Here is a 17,860-nt window from a genome sequence, read left to right on the forward strand (position 1 = left end):
TCATCAAAGTAGTGGTTGTAGTATAAATAACTGTTTATTGGGGTCTTTCTGAATTTGTCTTCTAAAATCAGCTAACACAAAGGTGCTAGAAATCTGCTCTCTAAAGCACAGCATCATCTTTTATCAAGAACAAGTCATTTTCAATGACTGCCTTTTCTGTTACAGCAGCATTAACTTGGAGTGCCTTATCTCTCTCCTTAGGACAGTAATAGTCTCTGACCAGCTTTAGGAAGCTGTATAAAAACCCTTTTATTTAGTCATTCGCTCGTTCTTTTATGCTTGAGGATGCTGATTTGTATCAGTAAGTGTTTCAGTTGGTCATGTTCGCTTCACGTAACTTCAAAATAGGTGTGCTCTACAAATTCCATATAACAGAACTTCGTATACCTATTTCTGGATGACTGGCATATCAAAGTCACAAAATCGCACCAGGCTCTTCAACACTTGGCAGATAATAGTATCTGCTCTGCACTTCTTAGTCTTGCATCTCAAGCAGGCAAAGATACCCTTAACTCAGTTACAGTCCATTCACTGTCAATGGACTCACTAGAAGCAAATGTTTATCCTTCTAGGTTTTACACCATCTCTCATTTTTCTACCTCCAAATGCTAGTCTTTATATGAATGCATTGCAACAATGTTTGAAAGTCTAGTGGTGACAATATTTTCATAGATGGAAGGGGAGTTGCTATGTCTTTTAATGTGGTCTAGTTGCTGGTGGTGCCATCTGCGCAATCTCCTGTTGTATGCTATTCCAAGAAGATGTCCTGTGCATACACGAGCCTCCCTCAGCACCTGAAAACACAGATCTTTAGAGGCAAGTTCCATGCTGTCACGGGGGTGTAAGATCTGCTAGAGACTTCTAGCTGCAGATTTCTTACCTTAGAAATATCCCCAGACTATCAGACTGATCCGAAAATGATTTAGTGAGCATTACCCCTGTGCATCGGTAGGTGGTGTTGATCAGCTCTGCGTGGCGTTGTCTGCGCCGGATGTGACGTGCGCTGTGACTATATAGGCACCTCCACAGCGTCCGTTCTTTTCTTTCCACGCCAGTCAGTGTAGATCCAGAGAGAGCTACCCCTTCAGTCACTTTCTGACAGCGCTTTTGTTTTGACTTTTGTCAAAGTGTTTTTTGAGAGTTTTTTTTTCTCCTGGTGTGGCAGGAATGCCCTCTAGGATGGCTGGTCTAAGCCCTGCGGTGCTGGTCAATGACTGATGTTAGCAATGGACACATCTTGTTTGCCTTTGGTCCATCGAGCAGGACCTGCGTCGACTGCTGCACCATGAACCCGGAGGCCTTGAGGGAGCAGTCCTTCAAGTTCCTGTTGGCTCTACGTGCGACACCGTGACTGTCGCGTTTCCGGTCCACTGAACTTAACCGGGATTGGTCATGGAGACCAAATTTCAACTTCATGAGTTTTATGAGGCCATTCATCTAATATTTGAGCAGCCTGCTCCAGCAATTTGGGCCCGTGGGTTCAGAATGGGCCCCTACTGGATCCACACTGACTGCACTGGCCCCAGCACCAGTTGGGCCCCTAGGATTCACTGATGAATCTGGACCGGTGCTGGTTGTACCTCATTGACATTCCCCAATGCGGGTCCCATTGCCAATGCTACTAGTGCTGCCACCCCTATTCTTATCCCCAAACTCCGACACACAGCCAGAGGGGCACCACCTGAATCCTACTTCAGCACCGAGTCCAGTGGAACCCCAAAGGTAGGCAGAGGTAAAGTTAGATTGCACCTCACTTTTTGTGGTAGTGTGGTCGAGCAGTAAGGAATTATCAGAGAACAGTGTTAAGCATTTGTTGTGCCAACTCGGTCAGCAATTGAATTCACAAACTTAAAGACTGAACTTCAGACCAATTGATATTGTATAAAAATATTCTTTTAGGTATTTTATTTTCTAGAACCAAGCAAGCCTGGCACAGGTAAGTGATACATGCTTTGCAGTAAATATACAGTAGTAATACACTTTGGATTTGTAATAGTATATGCACTTTGTTTTGACTTACAGTATGGTTTCAGAGAAATGCAATACTTTGTAAATATAGTACATAGACTTGAATGGGCTTTTCAGTAAAATTACAGGTATGTTACTTTTGAGATTACTTTTCTTACTCCGAGTAGTATACCTGGATACTACTCTGGGACATTTCCTGCAAACAGGCAAGTAAAATCTTTTTTTGTTAGCTAGTGCAATTTTTAAGAATTTCTTTAGGTTTTCAAACTGCACACTTTGACTGTTTTTCTGTGAAAAGTTTCTATGTTATCCTATAGAGGAAAATAGTGTTATCGGTTTTGAGGTAAGTATTTGGTAGTGGGAGTTGAGGTTCTGGGGGTAGACTCGGGGGTCCCCCAGGGTCAAGGCTGCACTCTAGTTACACCGTCAGCACCACTAGGATGGCTGGGTCAGAGTGCTGAGGCCCAATGTTATGCAATGGGGGATAGGGGGTCTCCGGGTGGTGGCTGCTGACTAGCATGCCACTTGGTTGTGGGAGCAAAGCTCCTGGAATTTAGCTCTGGGCAAATGGGAAAACACAGTAGCACCGAAGGTGCACCTTCAGAGGCACTGGGGTGGCCAGGTGCAGGGTGCTGTTGCGACGTAGGGTGCCCTGTTTTCAATGGGGAACCTCCCAAAGCTCACAAAGGCGGCAAACCTTTGCAGCTTTCCCTTCCTGAACCCTGCCCATCCTGGAGGAGGCGGCTTGGGCACCTCTTCCCAGGATGTGCATTGTTTCAGACCCGAGAGACCAGCAGGCTCTCGACCCAGGGGTCCAGAAACATGTCTGGTGGTGGCAGCTGAACGCAGCCACTCAGCCTGGACACTAGTAGTGGGTTAGTTTTCAGGGGGCATCTCTAAGATGTCTTCTGTGTGAATTTTTCATTAAATCCCACACTAGCATCAGTGTGGGTTTAATGTGCTGAGAAGTTTGATACCAAACTTCTTAGTTTTCAGTGTAGCCATTATAGTGCTGTGGAGTTTGTAATGACAAGCTCTCGGCACCATATACTCTTAATGGCAGCACTGCACTTACAGTGTCTAAGAATGGACACTGTAAGGGTACAGGGCTCATGCACCTGTACCCTCACCACTGGTATAGTGCACCCAGCTAGAGGGGTGACTGACCTATGCCAGGGCAGGGGGTTGTAGGCATGGCACACAGATGTGTGCCACGTTGACTCTTCACTTTGTTCTGCACCAAAACATGCAGGGTGTGTGTGGGTGGGGGTGTGGGTGTGGGTCTGTGGGTGTGGGTGTACACGAACACAGGGCCTCTAAGGGTGCAACAATAAGTGCTGCAGCCCTTAGAGGTCTTCCCTGGTCACAGTGCCCCTGGGTACCTGTGGTACAATTTACCAGGGGCTGACCTGTGGCTAGAGATGCCAAATGGGATAGTTTTGGGGAAAGAACACAGGCCCTGGGAACCTGATTGGCAGGGACCCAGGGCACATCAAGTCAAAGTTCATCAGTAGTCTGGCAAAAAGTGGGAAGGTTACTGCAACAGAAACCCACTTTCCTACAGACACCTCTCCAGATACTGCAATGCTTTCTACCCCTACCATATATACGGAGGAGGGAAGCGTCATTTGCAGTGGTAGTGAGTCATTTGCAATTGTGGTGACTAGGGCAGCCAGGGTCCTGAACCTTCGCCTGCCCTCTGGGGTGGTCAAGACGAACGTCTTGAGGGAAGTGCTTCAACCAGAATTGACCCCTTCTAAACCGCTTCTCCCATTTAATTGAGGCCCTTAATGACTTCCTGCTTGGGACCTGGTCCAAGCCCAAGGAAGTTTGCTCGCTGCTACTGCCCCACTGCTCGGGACCCCAACTTTTCCACACTGCATCCTACTCAGCAGAGTTTGGATACTGATGCTCTCCCTACCGCACCCCCAGATGGGGAATCCAAGAGACTGGACACCTTCTGGAAGATGTTTATCTCCTCTTACCGAAGGTAAGTAACTTGTTCATCACTTCAATCTCCTACAATTGAGAGTTGTACCTTTTAGCCCTCAAGGCATTCCACACTACTCTCACCAAATTATCTTGTTCACATGGACAGCATGACCACATGCACTAGTTCAACGAGTGAGTAACACACAACCCAGAGTTCTGTAGTAGGAGATCTCTGTGTATAGTCATAACCATGTGAATAGTCCCGCCCATGTGCGTGGACCCCAGAGCACTTCAATAGATAGTCTCTAAAGTTGTCTTCTGCTGCAGTTCTGCATAGACACTTAGGAGATCATAAAAGACAATAATGCAGCCTGAAAATAACTAGGTTACTCTGGCCATTACTTTATCCTGAAGTGAAAAAGATAGCCAGGTAACATTTAAATTGAACATATTTTTGTAAGTTTCACACACAAACTCCCTTTTACAAAGATCCCTTTTTCATGATAGAGATGAAGGGTTGGACAAACAAGCTCCATAGGCTGCCATTATGTGTCCGTTAATGGATACCGTGCCTTTAAGAATCCTCCCAGAGACCCTCTGTATCCCATGATGCACAGCCGAAGGCCAGTTACTTTCAGTTCTTTTTTCTGGCTCCTGCTAGCTGGATCCTGGAGCATAGAGCTCTACCTTTAGTGGTATATCTTTCAATTATTAATCATTAAAGTTAGTTGGAGTGTTTTTCTCGACATCTTTGGCCTTTCCCTTCCTCTTGCTGTCTTTTTTGGGCAGTTAGCACACATTTTTCTTGTCCAAATACCATCTTTGTTTGACAAGTGCCCTGAATGTGGCAGGAAGAAGGCCAACTCGGACTCCCACAGAGTTTGTATTCTGTCTAACTACTTTACATCTTCCTGAATCCTGCGCCATCTGTAAATCGTTCTCCAGGAGGACCCTGCGTGACTGGGAGAAGATTTGTCTTCAAGACCTGGCGCAGAGAAGACAAGAGGCTGCAGGTGGGACATCTGGGCAAGGAGAGAGGGCCTTTCTTCTCCCACACCCCATGCGTCTGCCTCTGGGGGGCTTCCCAGTCGACAAAAGGCTCAAAAACGACACTGGTCTCGGTCGACATCGAAGGCGACCACATCGACACCAGGTATGACGACGATATGCTCCCCGTCGACTCAGGGCTCTGGGTCGTAACGATGTCGAAGATCAACTTCGAGGGGACAGACGTCGAGGCCTCGGCTGAGGTCGACGTCGAGGACATCCCAGTCAACGTCGACACATTATCGCCTTCGACCTGGGTCTAGGAGACATTGGCTTTCACTGTCGAGGCGACACCGCCGCTCAATGTTGACACGAAGGTCTGCGTCTAGGAGAAGATCAACGTCACAAAGCAGGAGATCGATGTCGAGGAGAAGTTCGACATCACGAAGAGGATCTACGCCGAGAAGTGGACGATTGGCGTCTAGGAGGTACCTTCGTAGCGCAACGTCAAGAGACCAGTCTCCCTCTGTGGTCAGCCTCTCAGTGCCTGCAAGTTCTAGTTCACGACCACGTCGGCGCTCGCCGTCGAGGGGCACTACATCCAGGGCACCCTCTTCAAGGCCAGTCTGCAAACGGAGAAGGCTAGTAGCTACCTCGGACTCCGAGTATTCCAGGACCTACTCTCCAACTAGGACACTGGAACCGTCTCAGCCTGTGGCTCCTCATCAGTCGCCTTTGCGGCCCTACTCCTCCACCTCCTCCTAAAACTCCTCCGCCTCCTCCTCCACCAGCTCCAACTGTGCACGTGATCCCTGCAGACATCGCTCTCGCAGCCGGCACCGTTCTTCTACAAGGTCTCACCGGCGCCGTTCTCACGAGAGATCACGTTCTCGATATACATGGGACACTGTGTCCTCTAGTGGGGGCGAGATACTCGCCCACGTTGTTGGACTCTCCATCTCCGAGAGTGTCCCCTGTCGATGACATTGCCACATTTCAGGAGGTTCTGGTGAGGGGTTCGGCGAAACTAGACATTGCGCTGTCTGTGCCTACTCCTACTACATCGGTGATTATTGCAGCGCTACAAAAGAGGCAAACCTCTCGTCCTCTGCTTCCTTTGGTACCCGGGTTGGAAGAACTGGCGATGGAATTGTTCCTTACGCCTGCCTCGGTGAAATCGGCGCCTTCGAGGCTCCAGAAGAAATACCGTCCCCTGCACTCGGACCCAGCATTCCTTCGGGCGGATTCAGTCATCGTGGTGGTGGCGAAGAAGCAGCATGCTACGGCCCCTTCGACAACCGTCCCTCAGGACAAGGAAAGCCATAAACTGGACTCTGCAGGGAGGAAAGTCTGCAACACTGCAGCCACACTGACGAAAGCTGCTAGTTCTACTGCCCTGCTGGGCCGTTACGACTGTTCCTTGTGGGAGTCTCTACACCAGTTCATGGACCTCCTATGTGAGGATTTCCAGGAGGTACTCAAAGAGGGACTGATGGTCTCTAATCAAATTATCAGCGCGGCAGTGCACACCTCTCTCCTTGCAGCCCATGGGTATTGCCATGGCGTTGCTCTCCGAACAGCATTCCAGGTTGCGTCTCACCTTCTTAAAACCGGAGGCTCAGCAGCGCATCGCGAACCTCCCTTTCTCGGGTACCACCTTCTATGGTTCCCATGTGGACGAGGAGATGGCCCCCATGAAGGCTGAGGTTCAGACCCTTAAAGCCGTTGCCTTGGAAAAGCCTAAGGAGCTGCGTAGGAATTTCCGCCCTTTCCAACGGCGTTATTCCTCTTAACGATTCCTGCGCGGGCAGGGCCATCAGTCTGGGAAGCAACAACAGCAACAGTTTCAACTGTCATTTCAGCCGTTTCAGAGACGCCAGTCGAGAGGAAGGGTTAACAGTCAGTCGACACCTGGGAACAAAGCCCCAGCGGGTTCCAAGCCCTGAAAGGTTACTTCCCCCTCTTCTGTTGCCCACTCTAGTGGGGGAAAGCATTCAAAATTATCTGGCAGAGTTGAAAAAGATAACTCTGGACAATTGGGTGCTGAATATTGTTCGCAATGGATACTGTCTGTTTCACCAGCCCTCCTCCATCGATCGCATAAGCTCGCTCACAACACCTGTTGTGCGAACTTCAGTTGAAGGCCGATACCCGGTTAAAAAAAAAAGGCGATAGAACTGGTTTCTCTTACCCAGAGGGGACAAGGTCTATATTCCAGGTTCTTTCTTGTACGCAAGGACAAGAACGATTTCAGACCCAATCTCGATTTGCGACAAACAAACAAATGGATCAGCAGGGAAAAGTTCTGCATGTTATCCCTGCACCAGATCTACCCTCAGCTGCATCAGGGAGACTGGCTATTCGCAATAGATCTGCAAGACGCATGTTTTCATGTGACCATAGCAAGGAAAAACATTGCAAGTTCCTACGGTTCCTGGTCGGCACCAATCACTACCAATATGCAGTGCTTCCCTTCGGCCTGAAGTGAGCGCCCAGGACTTTTTCAAAATGCATGGCAGTAGTCTCAGCACACCTCCGAAGGACAAGGTGTTAGTCTATCCATACCTGGACGACTGGCTGATCCAGGCAGCCACGTTTCAGGAGGCACAAGTGCATTTCAACAGGACGTCCGTTCTGCTGAATCGCTTGGGTCTAAACATCAATCTTTCAAAGTCTGTCCCGACTCCGGTCCAGTGTCTGTAGTATCTGGGAGCCTCAGTCGATACACGCAAGGCAAGCGTGTGTCCTTCGATGAAGAGATGCTTCTCAATCCTTCGGAAGGCTCAGGTTCTCATGACCATTCCCTCGCCGACAGTTAGGACGGTGTCTTCTCTCCTGGATTCCATGGCTTCTTGTATCTTCCTCACTCCACTTGCACGCCTCCACATGCGGCCTCTGCAGGAATGTCTGGATGATCAGTGGGGCCAGAGACGAGGGAATTGGGATGATAGGATTCAGCTGTCGCAGCAAGCCCTCCAGTCCCTCAAGTGGTGGTGCTCGCCTCACAATCTCCTCTGAGGGATTCCATTCCACGAGGAGATACCGGCTCAGACCATTGTGACAGATGCATCTCTCCACGGCTGGGGAGCGCATTCAGACAACCTTAAGATACAGGGCATGTGGTCCCAGAAGGAGGCCACGTATCACATCAACTTCCTAGAACTCCAAGCGGTTCACCTGGCCCTGAAAGTCTTCCAGCCGTATTTTCGAACCCGTTCCCTGCTTGTCCAGACGGACAACACAACGATGTACTATCTCGACAAGTAGGGGGGCTCAAGATTGCGCACATTGTCTCGGGAAGTACAGACAATCTGGAACTGGCTGCTGGCCAGGGACCTGATCATAACGGCGGCTTATCTGCCAGGTATGTAGAATGCTCAGGCAGACGCTCTCAGCAGACTTGTTCAAGAAAATCATGCATGAGTCTTAAATGACAAAGTGGTAAGAGAAATCTTCGGAAGATTGGGCACCCTAGAGATCGGTCCATTTGCCTCCGCAGAAAACAGCAAATGCCAAGACTTCGCCTCCAGGTTCTACCAACCAGGGACGCTGGGGAATGGACTGTGGATCAACTGGTCGAACAGCTTTCTCCAAGCTTTTCCACTCATTCCCCTGATCCAAACAGTGTTGATCAAACTTTCCCAATCACGGGCCAAGGTGATCCTCATAGCTCCGGAGTGGCCTTGTCAGTGGTGGTTCACCGATCTCCTACACTGGTCTCTCCTGCTGCACCTTCAACTTCCTTGTCGGCCTGACCTTCTCACAAAGTTCGGAGGGCAGATGGTGCATCCCAACTTCTCGTAGTTGAATTTGGCAGCATGGCTCCTGAGCTAGTGCAGTATGGACATTTAAATCTCCCTCAGAACTGCCTGGAGATATTAAAAGAAGCGAAAAGACCATCTACACGGACTTCCTACGCATATAAATGAAAGACATTTTGCATTTGGTGTGCCTCAAAGGATGCCGATCCTACCTCCTGCAAGGAGGAGGTCATTCTTCCTTACTTGATGCATTTGGCTCAATCTGGCCTTAATTTTCATTCCATCAAGGTTCACCTAGCAGCTATAAGTTTGTAGCCATAACATCGGCTCGCAGGGTGAGTGAAATCCAGGCTCTCTGTTGTCAAGAGCCTTACACTGTGTTTCATTCTTCTAAGGTAGTCATGAGAACTCGCCCTACATTCCTTCCTAAAGTGGTGTCAGAGTTACATGTGAATCAAATGATTTCCTTACCCACGTTTTCTCAGCATCCTTCCGCTCCTGCTGAGAAGTCCCTTCATTCTCTCGATGTTAGAAGGGTGTTGAAATTCTGCGTAGATAAGATTAAGGGGATTCGTAGATCGGATCAGTTGTTTGTCAACTATGGCTCTGTTAGGACTGGTCTTGCTACCTCCAAGCAATACATCTCTAGGTGGATTGTGTCCTGTATTCAGTTGTGTTATCAGAAAGCCAACAAGACTAGTTAGTAAGCCTAAGGCTCACTCTACCAGAGGTAAAGCTGCTACAGGCAAGCTGACACATGATAGACGCCCAAAAGAACTGAAGCTGTGAGGCAAATTACTGGTACAATGTAAAGTTGACTAGAGAAGGTGCTGATTCCTTAAAAATACAGTGACCTTTTTTAAGTTGCTTCACTCCGTAACATGACAATCTTTCCCTGCATTTCTCACTATCACAGAGGGAAGATTAAAAAGTTGTGAAGTCTTTTGAATCTCACACCTTCCCTTAGGTGCTGCAATGAGACTGTAGATCTTTTTAAGATTGGATTTTCTTCCCCTCTTAGAAAAATGCTGGCAAAGCTGCACTGTCTATATACTGGAGCAGGTGCCGCTGGACTATTTATTAATGAGGTGTCTACCACCTACAAAAAATTCACACCCTTCCACACACACTCACTCTCTCACACAATATCTGATGGGGATAATGTGGCAGTGTCAGGCTGCAGCCAATACAAGGCTGGAAAACTATCTGGCAACATTAACCTACTTTTTCGCTTTGATTTCCATCATAAAAAGTTGGTGAAATATTTATATAATTATCTGGTTTATATGGTGAATTTTTCCTTCTTAAATTGGCTAATTTTATTCACATAAAGTAAACTGACTTTAGAAATATAGCCTTCAAATAAACTGACAAATGTTTCATTAAAATAACCAATTTCTAAAAGTAATCTGGCATCCCAAATGTTGGTGGGACAATATAGTTCTTATGATTTCAATGGTGATTCCTCTGAAGAAGAAATAAGATTACAGCTCATCAGCTATTCCTTTCTGTTTAGCATGGCCCCTTCGTAGCCAAAGTTGAATAGTAGCCAAGTTTTTGTTTGCCTCCTCTGGTGATTGAATTCTGGTAGCTCGAGCCATATTTTAATTGATAACCTGATATATTTCAGAGCCTGTTGTTGAGTGAATACAAAAGTTTGTATATTTTCTTTGTATTTATTTCAGGAAGGACATCAAAAAGGGGGAGAAAAACACCATTGTGACCTCCTACAACCGTAATTTCACTGGGAGGAATGATGCCAACCCAGAGACCCACGCCTTTGTCACCTCGCCAGAGGTAGTGCAGTTTTAGTACTTTCTCCCGCAAGAATCGAAATTGGGCCTTAAGCATGCTTTCAGATTATATAGAGTTTTGGCTATGTTGGCATTAACCAGGATTTGTGGTGAACATTCCTGGACCTCTCCAAGGTTCTGGGATGTTGATGAGATTGAAAGAACCCTTTTGTAGGTGTGTAGGGCTGACCCTGGAATGAGACATTGTACTCTGTTCTTTGGAAAGATGAATATAGGTGGACCTTTGTGCTTTGACTTGACCCACTAATTTCTTTCTTCTCCCCTCCAGATTGTGACTGCATTGTCCCTTGCTGGGACCTTGAAGTTTGACCCAGAGCGGGATTTCCTTGTTGGGGCCAATGGAGAGAAGTTCAAGCTGGAGCCACCAGATGCTGATGAGCTTCCAAAAGCGGTATGCTTTCACTATTATTGGCCCATCTTATGATTAAAAAATGGTATTCCTATGTAACCTGCTTAACAACTTCAGTCCTGCCTAACCTGGAGTCTAAGGTATGCTAGTGCACCTCTGTTTCGTTCTGCAGCAGTCTTCTTGCTACTCTAGAAGGGATCCCCATTCTCAACTCTGCCAATGCACCTCATTACTGGCTTGTTGTACACCCTTTTTTCCAGGACTGGAACCCGCACACCACCCCAGACTTGTACGCACATCATGATGTCCTTTTACCAGATTTTCTAGTATCCTATCTTTTTTTCCTTTGTGCAGGACTTTGACCCAGGTCAGGACACTTACCAGTACCCTCCCAGTGATGGCAGCACTCAAAGAGTGGAAGTCAGTCCCACAAGTCAGCGTCTGCAGCTGCTGCAGCCTTTCGACAAATGGGATGGAAAGGACCTGGAAGACATGCAGATACTCGTCAAGGTCTGAATGTAGTGGAGGGAAGGGAAGGAAGACACTAGGACGATCAGATACTTATCTGTATGTATATCAGAGGGGGAGAAAGGCAGAGGCGAGCAGGATGTGCAGTTTTCCGCATGGGACTTTCTCTAATATTTGATTGAGAGAATATCTTGGTGTATGTGTATATGTATATGTATATGTGTGTATATATATATATATATATATATATATCTGAAAGGACAATTGAAAGGTTTGTGTTCTTTTTAATTCTGCAGAAAACATACCCAATAAGCAACACCACCCAAAAATTATAATAGTTGCCATAGACCAAGATTTTGGGGGATTACCCAAAAAGGCTTGTTGACATAATTCTATCAGTTCTGTTTTTAGTATTTTTCTAAAGGTATAATAAAATTCGAGGGGAATATTATCCAGTCCCATAGCTTTCCCTGAAGCTAAACCTAACAAGGCTGCTTCCATTTCTTCCCACATCGATTCACATGTGACCCACTCTTCTCCCCTGAGAAGCTCCTCTTCTCTCTTTCGCTCTTTTTGTGGGTGTATCCCCTACACTCGTGCTTTGAAAATCTGAGGGACTGGAGCTTCTCACAGGAGTGTCCTAGAGGGCAGGGCGGGCTTATTGATTCAAACCGAAGTTTGGTCTTCATTAAAAAAATGACTAATATGTAACAAAACTGCAGGGCATAGGGCCTATCTAGTCTGTTTAACATTGCATTGCTATTATAAGATACCGGGGTACTCCGATCGCGACAATGTCAAATGATTCAAGCATGTGAATATATGAAAAAGAGACCAATATTGTAGAACTAGAGGTAACAAACTTATTTTCTTCCGAGTAAGAAACCATTCCTTTACTTGCATCTATGGTCTTGTACATCTCCTATTTGGGGTGTGCAGTCAAATAGACCACTGCAGAAACGTCTGGGTCAGTGGTACCAGAAGTCAGGGAAATTGGACTGACGGGGTAAATCTACCTGTGCACCCATCCCGACCCTAAGGTGGTTGCACAAGAGCCACCTACTGGCAGGAGGGATGATTTTCAGAGTGCTCTACCAAAAAGCTTAGACAGCTTAGCCTTGGATGCTGTTGAGAGGCATTTGGCTGATGATAGAGCATTTGAAGGGTCTGGAGATGACAAAAGCAAACAAGCAGAAATACCATGTCCGAGCCATGTGTGCTGTAGATGCACATCGTTTGCATACTCCTGCCATCTAGTGTTAGTGTCCTAGTCACGAGGTAAGGTGAGTTCTCCTTTCGGTGTTAGTGTGCATGGTCATCGCCTCCATTGTTAGATTGTTTTTTCCACCATTCGGTTCGGATGTGAATTGCTGCGCTCCGGTTCAAAACCGTTTTCTCGGGTTCCCCTCGATGCACAATCCTCTCTACCTCGACTCTATTGTTTCCGTTCACATTCCCACTTCTCCACGTATCGTTTTCCACATCAGAACGACCTTCGAGGCCTACCCGAGCTCTGTAGCTCTCAATCAATGGATCGGAATCTGTTTAAATTATGCCCTCTGTGCCACGCGAAGTATCCGCGCCCCGACTCACACAAAGTGTGCAACTTGTGCTTTTATCACCCGAGCACAAAGAAGAAAATTGTTACGCTTGCAGATAGTTTCGATCAAAGAAGTCTCTTCGCGATTGTCTGGCTCGACATCGGGAGATGCAACGTCAAAGCATCGAGGACACGCCGAACATCTTCGGTGAAGACTCCTGCCAGGAAGATATAGAAGCATTGGTGGCAGAGGAGGAGGAAGCCTTCTCTAAACAAGACTTGAGCGCGGAACTCTAGATCAACCTCAACGCTGAGAATTGCCACAGGGTCAAGGTGACATAAGTACGGAAGACCCCTTGCCCCCACAAACTATCTCCAAAAAATATAAGGCTTTGGCACCACCTCTGCCTTCTGGCCAGGTTGGCACCGAGACGACATTTCAGACGCCCCACCCTCAGGCCTGGCACCTAAACCACTGGTCAAGCCTTCAGGCTCGGTACGGAGTCAACAAAAACTCTCCTCGGAGCCTTAAAGCCTCCGGTTCCAAGCATAAATCCAGTCTGAACTGAAATCCACTGCGGCCAAGACCAAGCAACCTTTGGAGTCGAAACCTTCTACACCGAAAGGTCAGCTTCCATCCACACCAAAACCACTGGCACTAAAAACTTCAGCACCAAAACATAGGGGTACCCCTTCGGATCCGTAAATGGACATTATTCCATTAACACCCGATCCAAAGCAAGAAAGACTACACATAAAACCACCTCAGAAACACAAGCTTCAAGAGGACACATCTTAAAAGATCCCCTTGAAAAAGACTCTGGCTACAAGTCCCTTTAATTTACCACCCCCCGTCACCTCCTGAGAATTCATTACAGATTACACCTCAAGATTCTCCTCCATTTCATCATGACGAAGATGATACAGATGATGGGGTAATGCCTATGCCAATAGATCCATCGATGGATTACACACTAGAGCCCCCCCCCCCCCCACCCCACCCTGGTGACCGTGATCCAGACTTGTACCCAACCAAACTATCTCCTTCAGAAGACCATGCATCACTCCTTGAGCTCATTGCCAGGGCTGCACATTACCATGGAGTAGAGTTTCATAAGGCATCACTGGAAGAGGATTTCTTATGAGACACTAGCATCCACACCCAGGTCATCACAATTCCTACCTATGCTTAAAGACATGATGCTTCAGAAAAGGGGGTGGCGATGAACAGAGTGCCTGAATTAAGCAGACCACTCTTACCCAGTCCAAAGATCAGGGCTTGATCCATCACCATTTTTTAGCTCACTGCACCATCCCAGCTCAGAACTTGGCTATATGCAAATTAGTCCGTTCCTGTCCCAGTACATGATGGGAACAGGGCAAACCAAACTACCAAGCCAATTCTTGTACTGGGAAGGAAACAAGCTTCCGGGGACCGGTTTCTGCCATTTCAGGCGTCGTCGGCACGGCTTGCTTGAATCCTGATGGTGCAATGAGCAAGGGACTCACATCTGAGTATACCCTTCCACGCTTATGGTGGACAAAATGATTCAGAAAAGGGGGTGGTGATGAACAGAGTGCCTGAATTAAGCAGACCACTCTTACCCAGTCCAAAGATCAGGGCTTGATCCATCACCATTTTTTAGCTCACTGCACCATCCCAGCTCAGAACTTGGCTATATGCAAATTAGTCCGTTCTTGTCCCAGTGCATGATGGGAACAGGGCAAACCAAACTACCAAGCCAATTCTTGTACTGGGAAGGAAACAAGCTTCCGGGGACCGGTTTCTGCCATTTCAGGCGTCGTCGGCCCGGCTTGCTTGAATCCTGATGGTGCAATGAGCAAGGGACTAGCTAGCTTGTCTCCTTTCTGGTGAAGAATTGGCTTGGTAGTTTGGTCTGCCCTGTTCCCATGATGCACTGGGCCAGGAACAGACTAATTTGCATATAGCCAGGTTCTGAGCTGGGATGGGGCAGTGAGCTAAATAACAGTGATGGATCAAGCCCTGATCTTTGGACTGGGTAAGAGTGGTCTGCTTAATTCAGACACTCTGTTCATCACCACCCCCTTTTCTGAATCGTTTTTGGCCACTATAGGTGTGGCAGGGTATACTCAGACATGAGTCCCTTGCTCACTGCTCCATCAGGATTCAAGCAAGCCGGGCCGACGAGGCTGAAATACCAGAAACCGGTCCCCGGTAGCTTGTCTCCTTTCTGGTGAAGAATTGGCTTGGTAGTTTGGTCTGCCCTGTTCCCATGATGCACTGGGCCAGGGACAGACTAATTTGCATATAGCCAGGTTCTGAGCTGGGATGGGGCAGTGAGCTAAATAACGGTGATGGATCAAGCCCTGATCTTTGGACTGGGTAAGAGTGGTCTGCTTAATTCAGACACTCTGTTCATCACCACCCCCTTTTCTGAATCGTAAAGACATGATGCGGCATGTTGAAGAAATTTTTAAAGGCCCTGTCAGAGCCCGCATCCTAACTCCTAGGGTGGACAAAAAATATAAACCCTCTCCTACAGACCCCATCTTTATCAGAGGCCAATTGCCCTTAGATTCACTGATGGTATCAAACGCTCGTAAGAGAGCAAATTCTCAATCATCCGGAGATGCTCCTTCACCGGATAAGGACTCTAAACTAATTGACACCTCTAGTGAATTCATAACTGCGCTGGCAGCAAATCAATGGCGTATTGCAAATACTCCAGTCCTTTTAGCTAGGTATTGAAGGGCACACTGGGACGGAATGAAACAAGTTCTCCAATACCTCCCAGATGAGCATAAAACTAAAGTTCAGGACTTAGTAAATGAGGGTAAGCTCATCTCTAATTCCTGTATTTGTTGTGCTCTAGATGTTGCAGACACCTCAGCTAGGGAGATTAACAAAAGTCTCATACCCAGGAGGCACGCTTGGTAAAGGATCTCTGGATTCAAACCTGAGGTCAAACAATTGATTCTTAACACACCATTTGATAAGGAACACTTATTTGGCCTTCACGTTGACCAGGCATTGGAGAAGATGAAAAAGGACACTGAAGTAGTTAAATCTATAGTAGCACTTCAGACTGCATACATTAGAGGTTCTTTTCGTTGCTCTTTTGTACAGAGGAGGATCAAAAACAATGTCCCCAGATCAGAATACCTCCACTTGCAAGGGAATAATCAGTCCTCTCCCTCCAGAGGATTTTTTCGAGGAGGTTATAGAGGCAAAACCTTTAAGGGTAGGGTAAGGGGAACACACTTGGAACACACTTGGAAACAATCAGTGACTTGCCCATGCTCCCTCCTGATAATACCACACCTGCCCAGGGGAAGACTTAAAAAATGTCTCCCTATGTGTCAGTCTAGAACATCAGACAAATGGGTTCTTGGAATTATACAACATGGTTATTGGCTGGAGCTTGCCACCAATCTCCCAAACATTCTGCCACTGTTGCAAGGATCCTGCTCCTACACAGAACTGTGCACAGAGACCCAGGACATCAGTGAATTGTGGTGCCCCAGAAACTCACCTCAGTACCTAGAAAAACCCCAACCAGCTAGCATCAGTGTCACATTAGCTCTTCGTCCTATAACAAAGTAACCAATGATTAGACAACCTAGAACATGCGACTTAGGACAAACTCAGGAATGGTGGGAAGTGAGAACACTCTTTCATTATACTTGCATATGAGTCCACAACAGGAGTAAATAAGAGACACGGGTAAGGTTAAAATATTTATGTTCGAGGCATGTGGGCTGCTGAATTCATATCTGTGCATAGATAGCCGCCTAGTGTTGGGTCCGGATGATTGCACCTTGGTGTCCTGGAAGAGTCTTCGAAATATCACGAGATAGCTGACTCCTCCCCTGGACTACAGTGCGCATGGGCATCCTCTCCATCAGATTGGTTTTTTCCGCCATTGGGTTCGGATGCTATTCCTTAACTCCAACTTCGGAACCGAAACTTTGCAACTTTCTACGGCCAAAAGGCCTTTTACCTCGACGGTATTGTTCCTGTCGGTACCTCTCTACTCGAACTTACTTTCCATCTCGATCCGATCGTTGACGTGGGCAGTTGGGCCTTTTAGACGTCACGTGGGCCTGCTGCCGATGGAAAGGACCCCCTTTAAAAAGTGCCCACACTGTCACTCCAAATTCCCACATAATGATAGGCACTTGTTGCATACTGTATGTTTATCACCCGAGCACAACGATGAAAAATGTGCAGCTTGTGCTCAGTTCCCGTCAAAGAAAACTATCCGGAACAGAAGAGCCGCTAGACAAGAAATGCAGCGGCAGGCACCAGAACCGGAGAACATCTTCGAAGACGAACATGACCTCCCAGAAGCGGCCGACTCCGATCTAGAAATTGTCACCGTGGAGGACCAGTCGGACTCCGATGACCAGATCCCACCGGGGCAAATTGTGAGTACCAAGCCCCCAACCCCGCTTCCACCCCAAGACAAGGCTCCGGTCGAAGCATCGCCTAAAGGCCTTAGCCGAGCGCGACAAACTCCTTCAGAGGCCTCGCCTACTGTCTCGGCCCCGAAGACCAAACCCAAGCCTTCCGATACCCCAGGAACCAGCAAAACTATTCCTAAAAAGGCCATACAACCTAAATCGGTTGTCGAGCCGAAGAAGCTCGTCAAAACAAAAACGGTAGTAGACGCTAACAAAACAGTCGACCCGAAACAGGCAGTCAAGCCTAAAAAAAGTGTCGATCCACAAAAAACCGGATCGCACTAAAAAGACTGTCGACCCGAAGAAGGTCATCAAGCCTACAAAAAACCTCGAGCCGAAAGGGGTCGTCGAGCACAGAAAACACGGGGAACCGAAAAAAGTAATCGACCTGAAAAAAACAGTAGATCCGAAGAAACCGGTTGATCCGAAGAAACCGGTTGATCCGTTGATCCGAAGAAACCGGTCGACCCGAAAAACGTCGATCCGAAAAAGGTAGTCGAACCAAAGAAGGCAGTACAACCAACAAAGGACGCCGACCCACAAAAGGTCACCGACCCGAAATCAGCGGCCGAGCCGAAAAAAGCTCCCCAGCCGA

At 47.5% G+C, this 17,860-nt stretch overlaps 1 protein-coding gene across 1 annotated transcript in view; it reads left to right on the plus strand.

Annotated features, from left to right (window-relative positions):
• The window catches only part of ACO2 (aconitase 2), a 352,074-nt gene that overhangs the window by 176,047 nt on the left and 158,167 nt on the right, over positions 1 to 17,860 (plus strand). Inside the window, exons 12-14 of the mRNA XM_078683141.1 lie at positions 10,334 to 10,445; positions 10,731 to 10,853; positions 11,166 to 11,321. Coding sequence (XP_078539267.1) covers positions 10,334 to 10,445; positions 10,731 to 10,853; positions 11,166 to 11,321 — 391 coding nt within the window. The remainder of the gene's footprint in view (positions 1 to 10,333; positions 10,446 to 10,730; positions 10,854 to 11,165; positions 11,322 to 17,860) is intronic.

Source organism: Lissotriton helveticus, chromosome 1_1 (genome assembly GCF_964261635.1).
Source record: "Lissotriton helveticus chromosome 1_1, aLisHel1.1, whole genome shotgun sequence".
Taxonomy (NCBI): domain Eukaryota; kingdom Metazoa; phylum Chordata; class Amphibia; order Caudata; family Salamandridae; genus Lissotriton; species Lissotriton helveticus.